Here is a 15,735-nt window from a genome sequence, read left to right as displayed (position 1 = left end):
AGGGCTTTTTACTGGAGAACACGGGTTTGCTTTTTGCACAGCATTTTAATAACATTACATACATTTAATAACATAGCATACATTTAATAACATAACATACAGTGCTGTTATTTAAACTAAGCACAACACAATACAGGTGGAAATGCAGTTATTACTGAAATGTTAAATGTTAATAATTCCACAATAACATTAGTCACCAAAATATTATTACTGAAGGTTAACAGTCCTGAATCAGCCAAGTTTATTAAACTCTCACTGCTCTGAATGAACCTGTAACAAGTGCACCTTGGTGCCATCTAGTGTCTACATGAGCAATTTGCATTATTACAATATATTACATAGACATTATGAATAAATATTATTACTAATAAATTGCCTAAAATTCTGATAATGCTCTTTGTACTTGAATGTGTATCCTTACAGAGTGTTTGCTGTAACTAGCTGTGATGATTATCCTAGTTTGAAATTATTCAAACATTGCCATTTCAATTAATGGATACATTAATAGATACATACATACATATATACTATAATAATATAGGCCAATTTATGGTTGATTTGCTCCGACAATTGCAAAAAGTATAAAGGACGCATAAAGGAAGATCTTCCCAGGTTGTCCTGTAGTGTGTGGCGCTATAGTCCTCTGATCTTTTCCCCGAGTAGTTGGGGTCACCATGATCATGAATCGTAAATATGAACCATGTTTAATATTTATTACTCAGTGTCCTGCAGTGTGGGGTGGATCCATATTTGTTTACATTTGGCAAGGAACTCCCACCTTAAGGTTTTGAGGGTCCGAGCCAGCAGTTGGGCGTACATCACCTTAAACTGTGTGGGGTTTTATGTAGGGCAGATCGTATAATGAGGGGACTTTGATGACTAATAACGATCAAAGACAGAAACATTGGTAAAAAAAAAAAAAAAGAATAAAAAACGTCAACATGTGGGGTGTGGGATATTACAGGCCGAAGTGATGGCAACTTTATTTTTCCAGGATCTGGAGCCATTTAACTGTAGTTCCGTCAGGTGTGCAGGTTGACCTCAGCGTGGGATAGCACGTAACTGGAAGGGTTTGGGGGCCGTGGTGATGCCTACAGTGCTGTCCATTTTCAGAGTCTGGCCCTCAGGGGCATGGAAGCTGAAGCTTTGCAACAGGCAGGTGAAGAAGAGGAAGAACTCCATGTTCACCATCTGTTCACCTGGACACATGCGCTTACCTGCAAAAGCACAGCGCCAATCAGTGCCGTTACTGGAGCAGCAAGGAGTACCAGGAGTTCCACTAATGCTAGCTTGACTGTATTATTCTGAACCCTAGGCCTGGAGTAGCTCCTGCCCTGCACATTTTTGGAGATTCTTCTGCTCCTTATTCTCCTGATGCAACTAATGAACCACTTAAGAAGCCACTAAAATGAGTGGAACAGGTGGTACTCCAGGGAACTGGGAACATGTGGAGCTTCATTAGCAAGGCCAGTAGGCCTAAGAGAGCCTAACATACTGAACACTAGTTCTAGGCTGGAAAACCCATTTAGGAAAACAAGAGGAGGAGTTCTGGACCTGAGGTTGATGCAGCACATGCATGAATATCCCAACATTACCTATAGAGAAGGGAATGAAACCTTCTTTCTTCAGAAATTTGCCGTTTTCATCCAGGAAGTGTCCGGGGTTGAACTCGTCGGGTGTGCTGAACTCGTTCTTGTCCTGCATGATTGCCCTCAGCAAGGGGAACACAGTCACCCCCTACAAGGCAGAGCAGAGCCAAAGTGCCATCTGTTTATTACAGGTAGAGGCCTGTGGTAGAAGCCCAGTCACACAATGAGGTTAGGGGGCGGGGCTCCAGGTGCTTGATATTATTATTATGAGAAAAAGGAGGCTTGGCCACTTACATCACAAGCGTGCTTATTTGAATTATTACGCCCCTCTTTTGAGTAGCTCCGCCCACTACCTTTGCAGTAGAATTTCTCAGTAGAGTTTCAATAGTATGGCAGTTCGTTTGAAGCATCATGGTGTGGGCGGAGCTTTTACAGATCAATGCCCATGCAGACCAGAAAACTAAATTTGCGCCACCTTCAGTGTTGAATAGAACTGATATAAAGGTCATAAGAACAGACTCTGGCAAGTCATTCACATGCTCGTGTATAAGGCCTGTATTGTTCAAGCGTAAAAGATTTGGTTTAGAATTTGCGTTATACGCTCATGTACGTCAGGCGGTCAGTCACAGGCTGCAACGGCTGCCCAGTGGCGACTGCCCAGTTGATTTTTCCGGAGTCAATGGCTTTTCTGTTTCTTTTCTAAGTACAGGAAAACCATCCACTTTACAGTAGCAGACCGTGGTAGCAGATTCAGATGCAGCATTCAAAAGCGATTTACTGGAAAACGCTGGAACATTGCTATGAAAGGTTTGTGGTGGCAGACGTCAACTCCGAAATTAAAGCTTTCTCCAGTGGTTTCAGAGCTTCCTGTAGTAGGAGCCCAACTGGTGCAGGAGATCCAGCCTGCTTCAGATACAGAACTCTTTGTCCAGGGGGTCTCACCTTCGGAATGAGATATCCTGCGATTGTAGTGTCTCTGCTGGCCACTCTGGGAGGAGTGATGTTGAGGGCGTTAGCAGCACGCAGAACCTCATGGATCACTGCGTAGGTGTAGGGCATGAGAGGCCGGTCATTCATCGAAGGCTGACGGGCCTGTCCTATCACCTGGTCAATTTCAGCATGCACTTTTTCTGCAGAAGTAGAAGTGCACCACTTTATGGGACGGTGAACTTTGTATATGATCATGATACCAAGTTCACAATCATAATAATCCCCTTCCCAAGAGTTTTAAGCCTAGCATAACCACTTCTTACCCGCTCAGCTCCAGCATTTAGGATTTCTTTACAGGACCAGGTATGTTCTATATGATGTTCTAGAAGTACTGAGGATCGCCATGAAATGCTCAGAACTACATACAATGATCTAATTAAGATATTTTGACATGGTCACATTAAGTGGCAGCTAGGCCTACCTTGGACTTCAGGATATTTGGCCATATACAGCAAGGTCCATAACATTGTGTTGGAGGTGGTTTCTGTTCCAGCTGCAAACAGATCCACCACACAGAAGACCAGGTTCTCTTCCGTGAACTGAGCCTTGCTGTCTCTTCCCTGAAAAGAAAAAAAAGAAGAATTACTTCTTAAGAATTACTTAAGAAAATAAATAAATAAATAATAATAACTACACTACACTACTACACACACATACACAAAGTCCAAATATAAAACTCAGAAGACTCCTGGGGGTTCACTGGTGGGTTTGGATATTAAATTCAGAGAAATGTCTATTTGTGTGGTAGCTGTGGCTACGCCTAGTCCCATTTCCACCTAAATGAACACTAAAATCACTACAATGAGCCATTTAACACCAAACTGACCCAGATTAAGCCCAACTCAACGCTAAATCTAATTTTGTAAATGGTGAAACACCACTGCCACTGCAATACGGCCAAACATTAGATTTAGGAAAGAGGCCTGTAGAGGTTTTAACTTCAATCTCGATGCTCTACAGCTTTCTCCATTTCATCTTAAAATCAGGAAGAGGTCTCCTCCCTATTCTCTGGACTAATCTCTTACTTTCTATTCAGTCAGAGTGTATGAGCAACTTTTCCAGGATGATATTGGCTGTCGCTCTGGAAACTGACCACTGTACTCCAACACCTATTGTATGTTTTTGCTTACAGCACCTTCTCGATTTCATCCAGATAGTAGTCGATGTAGTCTCTGGGGCTGGTAGGGTTTCGGTCCTGCCGGTGTTTCTGGATCTCCTCCAGAATGAAGAGTTTAATCTTTGAGAGGCTGGAGAAGGTAGTCTGGTGCTTACCTGGCAACCAGGACATGAGGGTGGGGAAGCGGTTGTACAACTGTGCAAGCAGAAAGAGAAATCCTTTACCTTTACACTCCGTATCTCCACAGACTTCTCAAACTGCAACTGGGGCAGAGAGTCAAAAGAACTCGGCCCAGCAGTACTGATAAAGCAATTAGATAAGACAATCATCTGGCCACCAATTCATACAGATTCGTGAACAACGCATGATAAACAGACAGGTTAGATAACAGAAAGCAACAGCTGTCCAAGCACGTCTTCTCGGGCCACTTACCTGACCCCAGAAATGCGCAGGCAGCTGAACTATGTCATTTAAATACAGCAGTATCTGGCGGAAGTGCTCGTCGTCATACTCAAACCTGTGGCCGAACACCAGGTTGCAGATTATGTTGGTCACTGCGTTGGTCACGATGCGGTCAGGGTTAAAGGCCAAACCTGAGAGACACAATAAGCTGTAGGGTCATGCAGAGCAACAGCAGCCACCCATGACTGCACTGTAATTGAAGGAGTCTGGCCCAAAGTTATTGGACTCGTATTGGAAACCTGCAGACCTCGCTGTGAGTGCAGAGCTTCGCAAAGGTAGCGGCTCTCCTGTAAGATGGAAGTCTCCAGGCTCTTCTTCCCCACGCCAAAGTGCTTCAGCACGGCTATAGCGAAGCGTCTCTGGTGGCTCCATGCATGTCCACTGGAGGAGATCAGGCCTACACAAAGAAGATTGTATCTCAAGACGTAACAAACAGGCTTTTCTCCAGATTGGCTTGTTTTTGTAACACTGGAACTAAAGTGGTTTCCATTCAAATGCAAGCAAATTTACGACTCCATTACCAACACCGCAGTTAGAATCGTATGAGTGTGACTGCAGTTTTCAGATAGTTCAAGTTATTAATGTTGAAAAAAATATTCCAAAAACTTTAATTCGAGATCAGTCCATCTGGACTGGACCATGCATTTACCCAGTCCTCTGGTCAGCTGGTCATTCAGAGGGTAGTCAGCCCGGTCGGCAAAGATGTCGGCTTGTTCCACAAATGCCTCTTTGAAACTCTTATACCCAGAGAGCAGGATGACCATCTCACTCCCGAGGTAAAGTGTGGTAACCTCGCCATACTTCATACATATCTGGAGACGAAACAGAGCCAAGAACTCACTGAGTAAAAGCTCAGAAAGGAACATGGCTGATCGCTGACCCAGCGTGCATCTGCGTGTGCTTCTGCTAGCTTAACATTGCTAACAAACACTGGACTTTCACTGGACTGAGATGGTCATCCATCTCATCTCCAAACGACTAAAACGACTGCAGCAGTCACTCAGAACTCCTCCAGATCCAGAAAGTTCCCACATATGGATGCCCACCAGGGTCCGTGATTGGATCAGGAGGGGTTACACATGGGAAGCCCAACTGGGTCCCAGTAACACACTCAAACCCCCTCAGAGCCCTTTCCACACATTCCACCCCTGTGAGCCTCACATGAGCATCTTGGCTGGGTAGCTAATAAAAATAAATAAATAAAAAATTGTGAATCAAATCTCGATTTTGGGGGCGTGTTCACAGAGATGAGATTGGGGACAGTCTTAGTGTAGTGTTTGTTAGCAATGTTAGCATAGCATCTCCCACTGTAAACATAAAAAGGCACACATCAGATACCAGACTGGGTCAGTGATTGATCATGCTTTAAAATGCACTATATGCACAAAAGTATTGGGACACCTTTTCTTTTACTCTGGAGCTGGTCCCCCTTTACTCTAAGCTCTACCAGCAGCAGCAGGTCTGGAGCTCTGCTGCAGTTACTGAGTCAGTTGGAGGCTTTTCTGCACTCTGCTCTGAGCTCAGCACTCGGCCCTGACCCCGCTCTGTAACTTTACGTGGTCTGACAGACACTCGGTGGCTGAGCTGCTCTCTGTAAGCTGTTCCTCCTAAACTCTTCCACTGTTCAATAATAACACCACTCACAGCTGATGGAGGAAATTTCTCCAGCCGACACTGTGAGTTCAGTGAGCTCTTTAGAACCTCCAGTTCTTTCACTAATGTGTGGCTAGAGGTTTGATTGTATACACCTGTGGCAATGTAGCAATACTTTTGTCCATATAGTGTAGATAGGGGGGCCCAAACCTGGTCCTGGAAACCCACCACCCTGCAGAGCTCAGCTCGAACTCTAATGTAACCCACCTGATTCAGGAAAAGACCCAACTAGCTATCTGACTTCTGAATATTAAAGGCCGGTGTTGAGCTGTACTTTGCAGGGTGGTAGATCTCAGATAGAGCATAGAACCCAATTCTACAGCAGTCTTCCATTACAGAGATGTGCCATATTAAATAAAACAATCATATGCACGATTAGACTCATTATTAGCAATATGATCATGCTGACCTCTGAAAAAGACAGAACCGGATCCCGAAAGTCGAGGCTGAGCACATTCCCGATTAGAGGCAGAGGAACAGGGCCAGGAGGAACGTTCTTGGGACGATGATCACTCAGGTACTTCACCAGCACCAGAACGCACAGGAAGACCAGGATACCCTCCATGGTCAGAAACTGGCCAGTTGTGTTCAACAACACAGCGAAAACGGATGCCATGTCTTCTGCTGACTGTGGGAAAAAAAAAAAAAAAAAAATTATATATATATATATATATATATATATATATATATATATATATATATATATATATATATATATATATCTTATCACCAATTAAATTTTACAGTCAATGCAGATACAGTATCAGTGTTAACAATTAACCAGCAGCTGTACGGGGGAAGATTACATCAGCAGTCTGGGAGCAACATTCAATCCGCACAACGGAAGTTGGCATATTCCACAGTGACTCTTGGTCACAGTCGTATGCAAGTTTGGACATTTAGGAGTTTAGATACACCTAAACAAAATCCCTCAAATCCCCTCAGGCCTGGCTCCAGATTTTACAGTACATTTCCCACATTGCTCATCAATGCTGGCTCTTCTTTCAAACACCTGGCCACACTTGGTTTGAGAAATTAGATAAGAGATAATTAATTGGGAGATAACGAACCTTAATTAGCATTACTTATAGTATAAGTAGTGGGGGCGGGTGGGCGGGGCACAAACTAACACTGGGTACCTCACATTGAGAGCCAGCCAGCCTAAAGTACAACCTCCAAACATGGTGGAGGTAGTTTCATCTACAGCTCACATTGAGAGCTAGCCAGTCTAAAGTACAACCTCCAAACATGGTGGAGGTAGTTTCATCTACAGCTCACAGTGAGAGCTAGCCAGTCTAAAGTACAGCCTCCAAACATGTCAATCTGAAGAGTGACCCGCTCAAACGCTAATAAAGGACGGATGCATGATCTTCAATGATACCTCAGCCTTTCCAACTCAAGCCAGCACTGACAGGATTTGCCGGAAACCAAACATATTAAACATCTTCAGCTTTTTCTAGTGACCACTTCTCTTACAGTTACTGTTGGAGAAGTTCTGATCTGATCATTTTGAGACATGGCATGAAGTTACACACCACAAATTAACTATTTTCAATTTTCTAAAGAACAAACCATAACTGTGGACAATGATCTTTACAGCAGAGGAACCGTTCCACAAACATCTCAGTAAAAATAAAAACAGCCTGGCAGTGGTGGTGGTTCTACACTCTCAAAAATGAAGGTGCTTCAATACGATGTGTGAGTGCAAAGAACCTTTATGGTCCTTCAACCTTCTAAAGGTTCTTCACACTCACGTCTCTGACAGTTCTTTGTTTTTTTCTGGAACCAGAAGAGGTTCTTCTATGGTATTCCTCAAAGAACCCTTTGAAGCACCTTTCTTTTTTTAAGTGTACTCTCCCACCTGGAGGACTTGAAGGATCTGCTGCTCTTCTTCTTCTTCTTCTTCTTTTGCCTCACTGCTGTTTCCTGTTAAAGCCCATGAACCTGCAGCCCAGTCAGCAAAACACTGCAGTTAGAGTCTTACCTGAGCGAGCAGGTGGGTGGTTGGAGGAGGAGGTGGAGGTGGAGGAGGTGGAGGAGATGCCACTACAGTGGAGTTTATCTTCTAGGCCGGTATGGAAGCAAGGCTTTCATTCAGCAGCTTTTATATCTTGGAGGTGGGAGACTTAATCTTTTTCACCATGATGAAATATGATTGGTCCACCACGTCGTCACGCAGACACGTCACACCGTGGAAGCTGCGCGTTTTCCAAGAGGACCTGACCATAGACTAAATGATTGGTCTCAGGTGGCTTGGGGAGATGTTCTTGGCTTGGAGGAGATAAACGCTGCTGTATTCAGAGTCAGAGAACCGAACAATCCCCTGCATTTAAACCCGCTGCTGGGCTGAGGAGCCCCTGCTGAGCCTCTGCTGAGCCTCTGGGCTGAACTGAAGGTATGTTTGGCAGATTGACAGATTGTGGCATTTGGAGACTTCATGGTTGGTCCAGGCTTTACAATCATGCTTAATTACATCAGCAACCTGCTGCTTTGTACGTCATCGCTTATTAAACGAACCACGTGCTTTTGATTGGTTTAAAAGTTCAGACCATAGCCACGACGCACCATGAGTGGCCGAGCAACTGGACCCTGCTTTCCCACACCTTTTAACATCGCATCAACTCCAGTAAACGCGTCAGATCTTTAGCCTACAACGGCGAAAGCCAGGCGTGCAGGTCCAGTCTCGGCCGCATGGGGGAGCTGAGTTGAGTTTCCGAACCTCCACTGAGCTCCTGATCCTCTCATGTCTCTGAATTCGAACCCCTGTCTTTTCTCAAATGGGCAATTTTGCTTGTCTCCTGCTGGGAGCTGGTTTCAGATGGGCTAAGCAGGGTGGTGAACCATTATTCTGGTCAAACTGGTCATGCTGGTCAGCTGGCTTTGTCGCTTTCTGAAGCTCATTAGAGACTCTGAGTAGAACTTGGAGTAGAAGTCATTTTTTTGAGGTCCTACTTTTGCTTACTGACCATCAGTGGGTGCATCATCATCATCATCTCCATCATTATCATCTCCATCATCCTCTTCTCCTGAGCAGAGTCTAAAAAAGAGTCTCTACAGTCTTAAATCTATTCATCCCAGAGAAATGTAAGACGAGTAAAGTGGGTGTGTCATTTATTTATTTATTTATTTATTTATATTATTTATCTATCTGTCTATTTAAGGAACACAGACTTTCCACCCCGTCACACCAGCCCCATACCTACAATACCGTCCCATTAAGTGCCATGATGAAGAGGATGTGACCCTATTTAGCCGTTCAGGACACCAGAGGTCAGAAGCTGGTGAGTTTGGCCTTTGTTCCATTTTGATGTCTTGTTGTTTCCCCCTCTGAGCCGAGCGCATTAAGCACATGTCGACCGAATCAGACATGAATCGGACAGAGAAATCAATTTTTTGCCGCATTCAGAGAAAGGTCATGTAAACACTAAACTACTATTTTTAGTTTTTTCATCTACAAACATTTTCAGCCTCTCCGCTGGTCTGAGCGAGTAGATCGATGTCCAGCAGCGGTTATTTCTCTACCTGTGAATCACTCCTCTGCTGTTCTGGGTCACATCCTCTTCATCATGGCACTTAATGGGACGGTGTTGTAGATATGGGGCTGGTGTGACGGGGTGGAAAGTCTGTATTCCTTAAATAGACAGATGGATGATGATAAAAAAAAAAAAAAAAAAAAAATATATATATATATATATATATATATATATATATATATATATATATATAACAAATAAATAAGACACACCCACTTTACTCGTCTTACATTTCCCTGGGATGAATAGATTTAAGACTGTAGAGTTAAAAGGCACTCTGCTCAGGAGAAGAGGTTGAGGGAGATGATGATGATGATGATGATGATGATGCACCCACTGATAGTCAGTAAGCAAAAGTAGGACCTCAAAAATAATGACTCCTGACCTGAAGAGGTTAAATTCAGCTCCCTGTCTCATATCGTCACTCTCCTGCAGAAACCTTGTATCTCATTTGACCATTTCTCACTTTTTTCCCTTTTTCCCCCCCATATAAAGTAAATCTGTTAGCTGATTAAGATTAGATTAGATTAAGGCAGAACTTTCTGATGATCGGACCAATACAAATGCTCCAAAATGACTCGTGAGGTCTGGGAGATATGAGGCGACAGCGCAGAGGATCTGTGCGCGTCGGTCTATGAAGCCTTTAAGACAAACTGAATATAACCTACACACAGACTCCCTCACCCCGCAGGCTGACCCGCTTTCGGCCTCTGACCAGCTTGCCCGTGGCGATGGCTGGAGGTTGCACACTGGCTCAGTTGTGCTCCAGTGGAAAGCCCCTGTGCCTAACAGACGGCCAGTGTGTGGACAGTTCGTTGGTCCTCATGAAAAGGCATGTTCTGAATGCCTGCGGTTCTCAGACGGGTCAGTCCAGGCGAATAAGCGCAGCTATGGTGGGTTAGGCCGGATTAGGGCTACTACTTGTAACTGCACTTAGATGTTGTTCCTTACGTTTGTAGTGGGCCATGCAGTTAAGTGCCGTGCAGAAGTTTACACCCCCCTGTTCAAATGCTGCATTGTTGACCAAATTGGAGGCGAACGTGGCGTTTTTCTGCCCAGTCGAGATCATTTCCACTCTGAAGGCGGAGTATTCGGGAGGAAGATCGGACGCAGTGGGTCGAGATCTTTGATCCGCTTTGAAGTTTTGAAACTTCAAACAGTAAACAGGAGAGTTTCTGACTCTGGTGCATCATGGGAGATGGGGAGGTGGAATTGCTGGCAGAAGCACATGCTTCTTTTTCTTCTTATTTACTGCCGTGTGTGTGTGTGTGTGTGTGTGTGTGTGTGTGTGTGTGTGTGTGTGTGTGTGTGTGTGTGTGTGTGTGTGTGTGTGTGTGAGCAGTTAGACAGTTTTCTGCAATTGCAGAGAGTTCGAGCCCAATTAGTTCTGATTGACACTAACAGCCATGTCTGAAACGGAAGGCCTGGGAGCCGCGGCGTCTCATTAGCCTGTTCTCTAAGCCTGTTTCACACCACACTTAACCCGACTCAGCGAGGATTCGGGGTGTGTAGCGCCGTGCCCTGAGCGATACACTCCTGTAATAGTCAAAGCAGGCCTTCAGAGTGTGTGTTCCTGCGCGTGGCACGCAGCAGTCTCGTGTTTTCTGGGCGGAGAGGGGAACAGGATGGAGTATTCTCACCTAACGTACAATCTAGACCAATTACCACTACAACGTACACGGTACACGAGTATTGGGACGCCTGCTCATTCATCCTTTCTTCTGAAATAGGTATTTAAAAGAGCTGATCCTGCTTCTGTTGGAACTGTCTCTACTGTCCAGAGAAGAGGGCTTCTACTGGGTCACCATCCCACCTCCTCCACAACTGAGAAAGGTAAAAGCAAAAGGAGCTGAACAGCTGTTTAGATTAGTGAGATTAGTTTCGCCACCAGCAAAAGCGAAGTGTGTGTGTGTGTGTGTGTGTGTGTGTGTGTGTGTGTGTGTGTGTGTGTGTGTGTGTGTGTGTGTGTGTGTGTGTGTGTGTGTGTGTAAATGAGAGCAAGCGAGAGAGAGCTCCATTGTGAAGCTGAATGGAGGTTTGGTTGTACCTGGTTTGAGTCACAGAGCTCAGATTGTTTGATTTTTTTTTTTTTTTTTTTTTTTTTTTTTTTTTTTTTTTTTTTTTCTTCTTCCCCTGAATTCTTACACACACACACACACACACACAACTCTGCTCCAGCTTCCTCCTTTTCTCTGTCTTCCTCCAGAACCTCTGGAGCTGAGAGCGAGATGGACGAGAGTAAAGGAGAGTGGTAGCGAGGTGTGTGTGTGTGTGTGTGTACATTGGCAGTCAAAAGGGATTTCTGAGATGAAATAATGCATAAGTGAACAGGAAGTGTGTGTCCGCATCATGCAGGTCTCTGCTGATCTAAATGTGCTGCTTTTACACGTTCTTCACTGCTGTCAACTCACACACACGCGCACACGCGCACACACACACACACACACACACACACACACACACACACACACACACACCTTCTACAGTGACTGGGTTTTCCTCTCCACATGTTTCCCAACCCACTCCTCTCCCCATCCCAACCATTCTCAATGGGCTTCACATCTGCTGTTTCTGCAGTGCGCCAGCCCCGCGCCAGCCCCGCGCCAGCCCCGCGCCAGCAATTTGACAAGAACCAAACTGTGATGTTCTAGACGACTGGGTCAGAACATCTCCAGAACATCAGGCAGGTCTTGTGGGGTGTTCAGTCCGGTATGCAGTGGTCAGTACCTACCAAAAGTGCCCCAAGGAGGGACAGTCGGTGAACCGGCGACAGGGTTGTGGGCGCCCAAGGCCTCACTGATGCTCATGGAGGCTCCGCCCACCTCACAACTAGTCATGGTGCCAGAGACCACGCCTTCAGAGGTCTTGTGGAGTCAGTGTGTGTTTGTGTGTTTTTAATGCCACAGGTTAGTAAGGCATAATCAGGTAATGTCGTCTTTAGTGATGGACACTAGAGAGAGAGAGAGAGAGAGAGAGAGAGAGAGATTCTCTGTAGGGTCTCTGATTGTCTCTGGGCTAATTAACTGCTGAGCTAATTAGAGGGCTAACTTTAGCGGTGCAGAAACGGGACAAGCGCTCCCCCAGTGGGAGGAACACACTTGCCCAGTTTAGAAAGTTCTAGATCTGCCATCAGGAGACCCTGTGACACACACACACACACACACACACACACACACACACACACACACACACACACACACTGCTTCTGGGAAGGCGAGAAAGGAGAACAGTGCTAACAGATGCATGAGGTAGAGAAAAGGAAGAGTAACAAAAGACTGTGTGTGTGTGTGTGTGTGTGTGTGTGTGTGTGTGTGTGTGTGTGTGATATGTAACCTGAATCTAATCACTGTTGTCCCCACTGGGCAGGGAGGAGTGTGTGTGTGTGTGTGTGTGTGAGAGACACCAAGCCAACCAATGAGAGGGAGAGAGAAAATAAGAGAGAGACCCTGACTGAGAGCTGGTCTCTCAGTGCTGGTCGTCAGTTTCGGGGACAGCTGAGAGACGCTGTGTTCAGGCAGAACCTGGCGATGAAGCTAACGGTAGAACGAGGACACACAGTAGCACTGACGTGAAGCACCACTCACTCACTCACTGGTGGAGCATCTTCAGCCTGACCAGCGTGAGATCTGTGAGGGACAAGCCAGGTTCATCAGGTGTTCCACATGAAACAAACGAGGGAGAAATGCCTGAGCTCCACTAGCCTGAGATCGGTCAACCAGTGATTAGCTAGCCTGATATCGATTAGCCAGTGATTGGTCAACCAGTTATTAGCTAGCCTGAGCTCGGTTGGCCTATGGTGAGTCTTACAATTGGTTAGCTTGTGATTGATTAGCCTGTTATTGTAGTCTGGGGCTGGTATTTTAGACTGGTTAGGAATATGATTGAAAAGCTTGTGATTTATTAGGTTTAAGATTGCTCAGCCTGTGTTTGGTTAGCTTGTGATTAGTTGGGCTGTGATTTTTATTTGACCCATGATTGGTTAGCCTGGGGTTGGTAAGCCTTGGACCATTTAGACGATGGTTACTTTGCCCAATTGGTTACTTTGCCCAACCCAGAGGAATATAGTGCCTAATAGGTGGCTAATGAAATAATTGGTGTTTCTGACCCCCTTAAATGATGTATTTATTTGTGTTTGATCTAATAGGTCTGTTATGATGGACTTAAATGTGACCAGTGATGTTTGATCTCATCTATGAGGAGCCAATCAAGTGCTGATGCCTTCAGACTCAAATGGTGCTTTAGCCATGAACCAAACTGTTCACAGGCCCGGGGGCTCTGAAGTTCTTTAGACAGCAGTTACGCTTAATGACTATTATGTAAGACACACACACACACACACACTCTCTCTCAGGTCCACGCACTTCACACTACCTCAGAACTGTGACAGGATAATTGCAGCCGTTGTGGTCCCTCAGTAAAAGCCTATAATGAAGGATTTACTCTCTGCTTTTGATTTCCTATTCAGCCTTCACCTTTCTCTATTTGCTGTTACTAACACACACACACACACACACACACACACACACACACGCCTTAGCTGTGGTGAAAGCCACTTTTTGTTTTGAGGGATACAATAGACGGCTAACGAGCAGAGCGCTGACCACACGGGCCGCGAGCCATGACTCTGAGCTGACTGTCTCTCAACAGCACACCTGTAATAACATCAAAACAGTGATTAGAGGTGTGTGTGTGTGTGTGTGTGTGTGTGTGTGTGTGTGTGTGTGTGTGTGTGTGTGTGTGTGTGTGTGATGTAATATGTCTACTGTAATGTAATATAGAGCCTCTTGGCTACACTGCATTTACACATATCCCCTGTGCTTCCTGTAGTGTATTACAGTCTGTCAGAACGCGCGTGTGGATCAGATGAACGTTACAGAGTGTTATAGGCCGCTCTTATATGTGGCACAGGGGGCGCTTATGTATGAACAACACAGTTATGTAATATTTGTTTTGCTGAGGATCATTTCCAGGTAAAGTGGAGCCTGACTTTAACTGGGATCAGAAGTCAGATGATTTCATCCACAGATCGTTTCTGAAGAAAGCGCATCATATCCATCACGAGTGTGAAGAGCTAAAACTGGTGAAATTCTTCGGCTGTGAATTTCCTGGTGGTCCATCTTTAGAACCCTGTCAATACACAGATGGATTAACAACCATTAGAGATGGCATTACACACCCTCTGTGGTATTTCCTCTTTTTCCTGTGTGTATGAGAGAGGGGGGGGGGTTCATTACCATCTGAAGGATTTCTCACAGTCTGGTCACTGATGGCAGTGATAAGAAGAGTAATGGACTTAAATGACCAAAGAGAGGAAAAAAGATTTTGTGTGTGTGGTGGTCTAGTGCTACTATCCCATTTTCTCCCAAACATTTTACTGTTATGGGTAGGCTTACATAAATCATTACAGATAGTATGATCAGGTTAGCGTTAATGTGTAGGTTAGGGTTAGTATGATTAGGCTTATTAAGGTTAGGGTTAATGTTTAGGGTAGGGTTAGTATGGTTAGGGTTGGGGCTAGTATGGTTAGGTTTAGTATGGTTAGGGTTAGTATGGTTAGGTTAGGGTTAGTTTTATTATGTTGGGGTTAGGTTTGGGTTGGTCCTCACTACATATATTGGTGTGGGTGTGGGTGTGGGTGTGGGTGGGTGGGTGGGTGTGTTAAGTATCAGCATTGCTAACAGTGTTGTAATATTCTAAGCTGATACTCCTGTCCTTACATCACCTTCAGCTCTTTACTGTCACAGCCGAGCTTTCAGGGAAAGCACTACCAGGTTCCCAGTGTTCTCTTCTGGAGAACTGAAAATAAGAGCCCACACACACACACACACACACACACACACACACACACACACACACACACACACACACACACACACACACACACACACACACACGGCAGAGCACATGGAAGCAGTTTGTCTCAGTTAGGAGGTCGGGAAGTGTGTGTTTGTGTTCTGACGTCATGCTGTGATGATCCGGTGAAGTTGGCTCTGAACAAATGACTCATTATGCAACCGAGCGTTGGATCTACAGCAGCTCCTGAGTGACCCCTGACCGTCTGAGTCTTCATCGTCTGCATGGTCTACCTCAACACGGTTCCGACCCACCAGCAGTTCTGATTTAAGCCCCGTATAATTCAGACTTTCACACATTTCATCCAGAACTGAGTTTGAATGGCTTTCTTTATTCTCAGTTTCTCCTCTTTCACACAATCCGATTGGTTGGAAAGTGTTCAGCCCATGTTGTCGTATCTGATAACCCTACTGATCATCAGTTGCTAAGCAACAACCACAGATGCTATAACTTTTGAAATGTACACCAATAACTCATTGTGGGCGATGATGTGATATAGACGAAGTATGCAGACCCAGGAACAGCTAAACATGCTTAG

At 45.1% G+C, this 15,735-nt stretch overlaps 1 protein-coding gene across 1 annotated transcript; it reads right to left on the bottom strand.

The window, feature by feature from the left end:
- Positions 1-764: 764 nt before the first annotated feature.
- On the bottom strand, positions 765-7,872 carry LOC140576692 (cytochrome P450 2J4-like). The gene is made up of 10 exons (XM_072696230.1): positions 7,796-7,872; positions 6,221-6,439; positions 4,808-4,970; positions 4,406-4,555; positions 4,129-4,289; positions 3,715-3,891; positions 3,001-3,139; positions 2,532-2,719; positions 1,596-1,737; positions 765-1,217 (listed from the first exon to the last, which is right to left on the bottom strand). The coding sequence occupies exons 2-10, from the start codon at positions 6,425-6,427 to the stop codon at positions 1,042-1,044; spliced, it is 1,503 nt and encodes a 500-aa protein (XP_072552331.1). The 5' UTR covers positions 6,428-6,439; positions 7,796-7,872; the 3' UTR covers positions 765-1,041.
- Between the last annotated feature and the right edge of the window lie 7,863 nt (positions 7,873-15,735).

This window comes from Salminus brasiliensis, chromosome 14 (genome assembly GCF_030463535.1).
Source record: "Salminus brasiliensis chromosome 14, fSalBra1.hap2, whole genome shotgun sequence".
Taxonomy (NCBI): Eukaryota; Metazoa; Chordata; class Actinopteri; order Characiformes; family Bryconidae; genus Salminus; species Salminus brasiliensis.
This window is presented reverse-complemented; position numbering and strand designations above follow the sequence as displayed.

Coding starts and splice junctions, on each gene's coding strand:
- LOC140576692 (XM_072696230.1), bottom strand. CDS start 6,427: ATGGCATCCGTTTTCGCTGTGTTGTTGAACACAACTGGCCAGTTTCTG. Junction 4,971..6,220: donor CGGTTCTGTCTTTTTCAGAG/GTCAGCATGATC, acceptor TTTCGTCTCCAG/ATATGTATGAAGTATGGCGA. Junction 1,738..2,531: donor CAGGATATCTCATTCCGAAG/GTGAGACCCCCT, acceptor TCTGCCTTGTAG/GGGGTGACTGTGTTCCCCTT.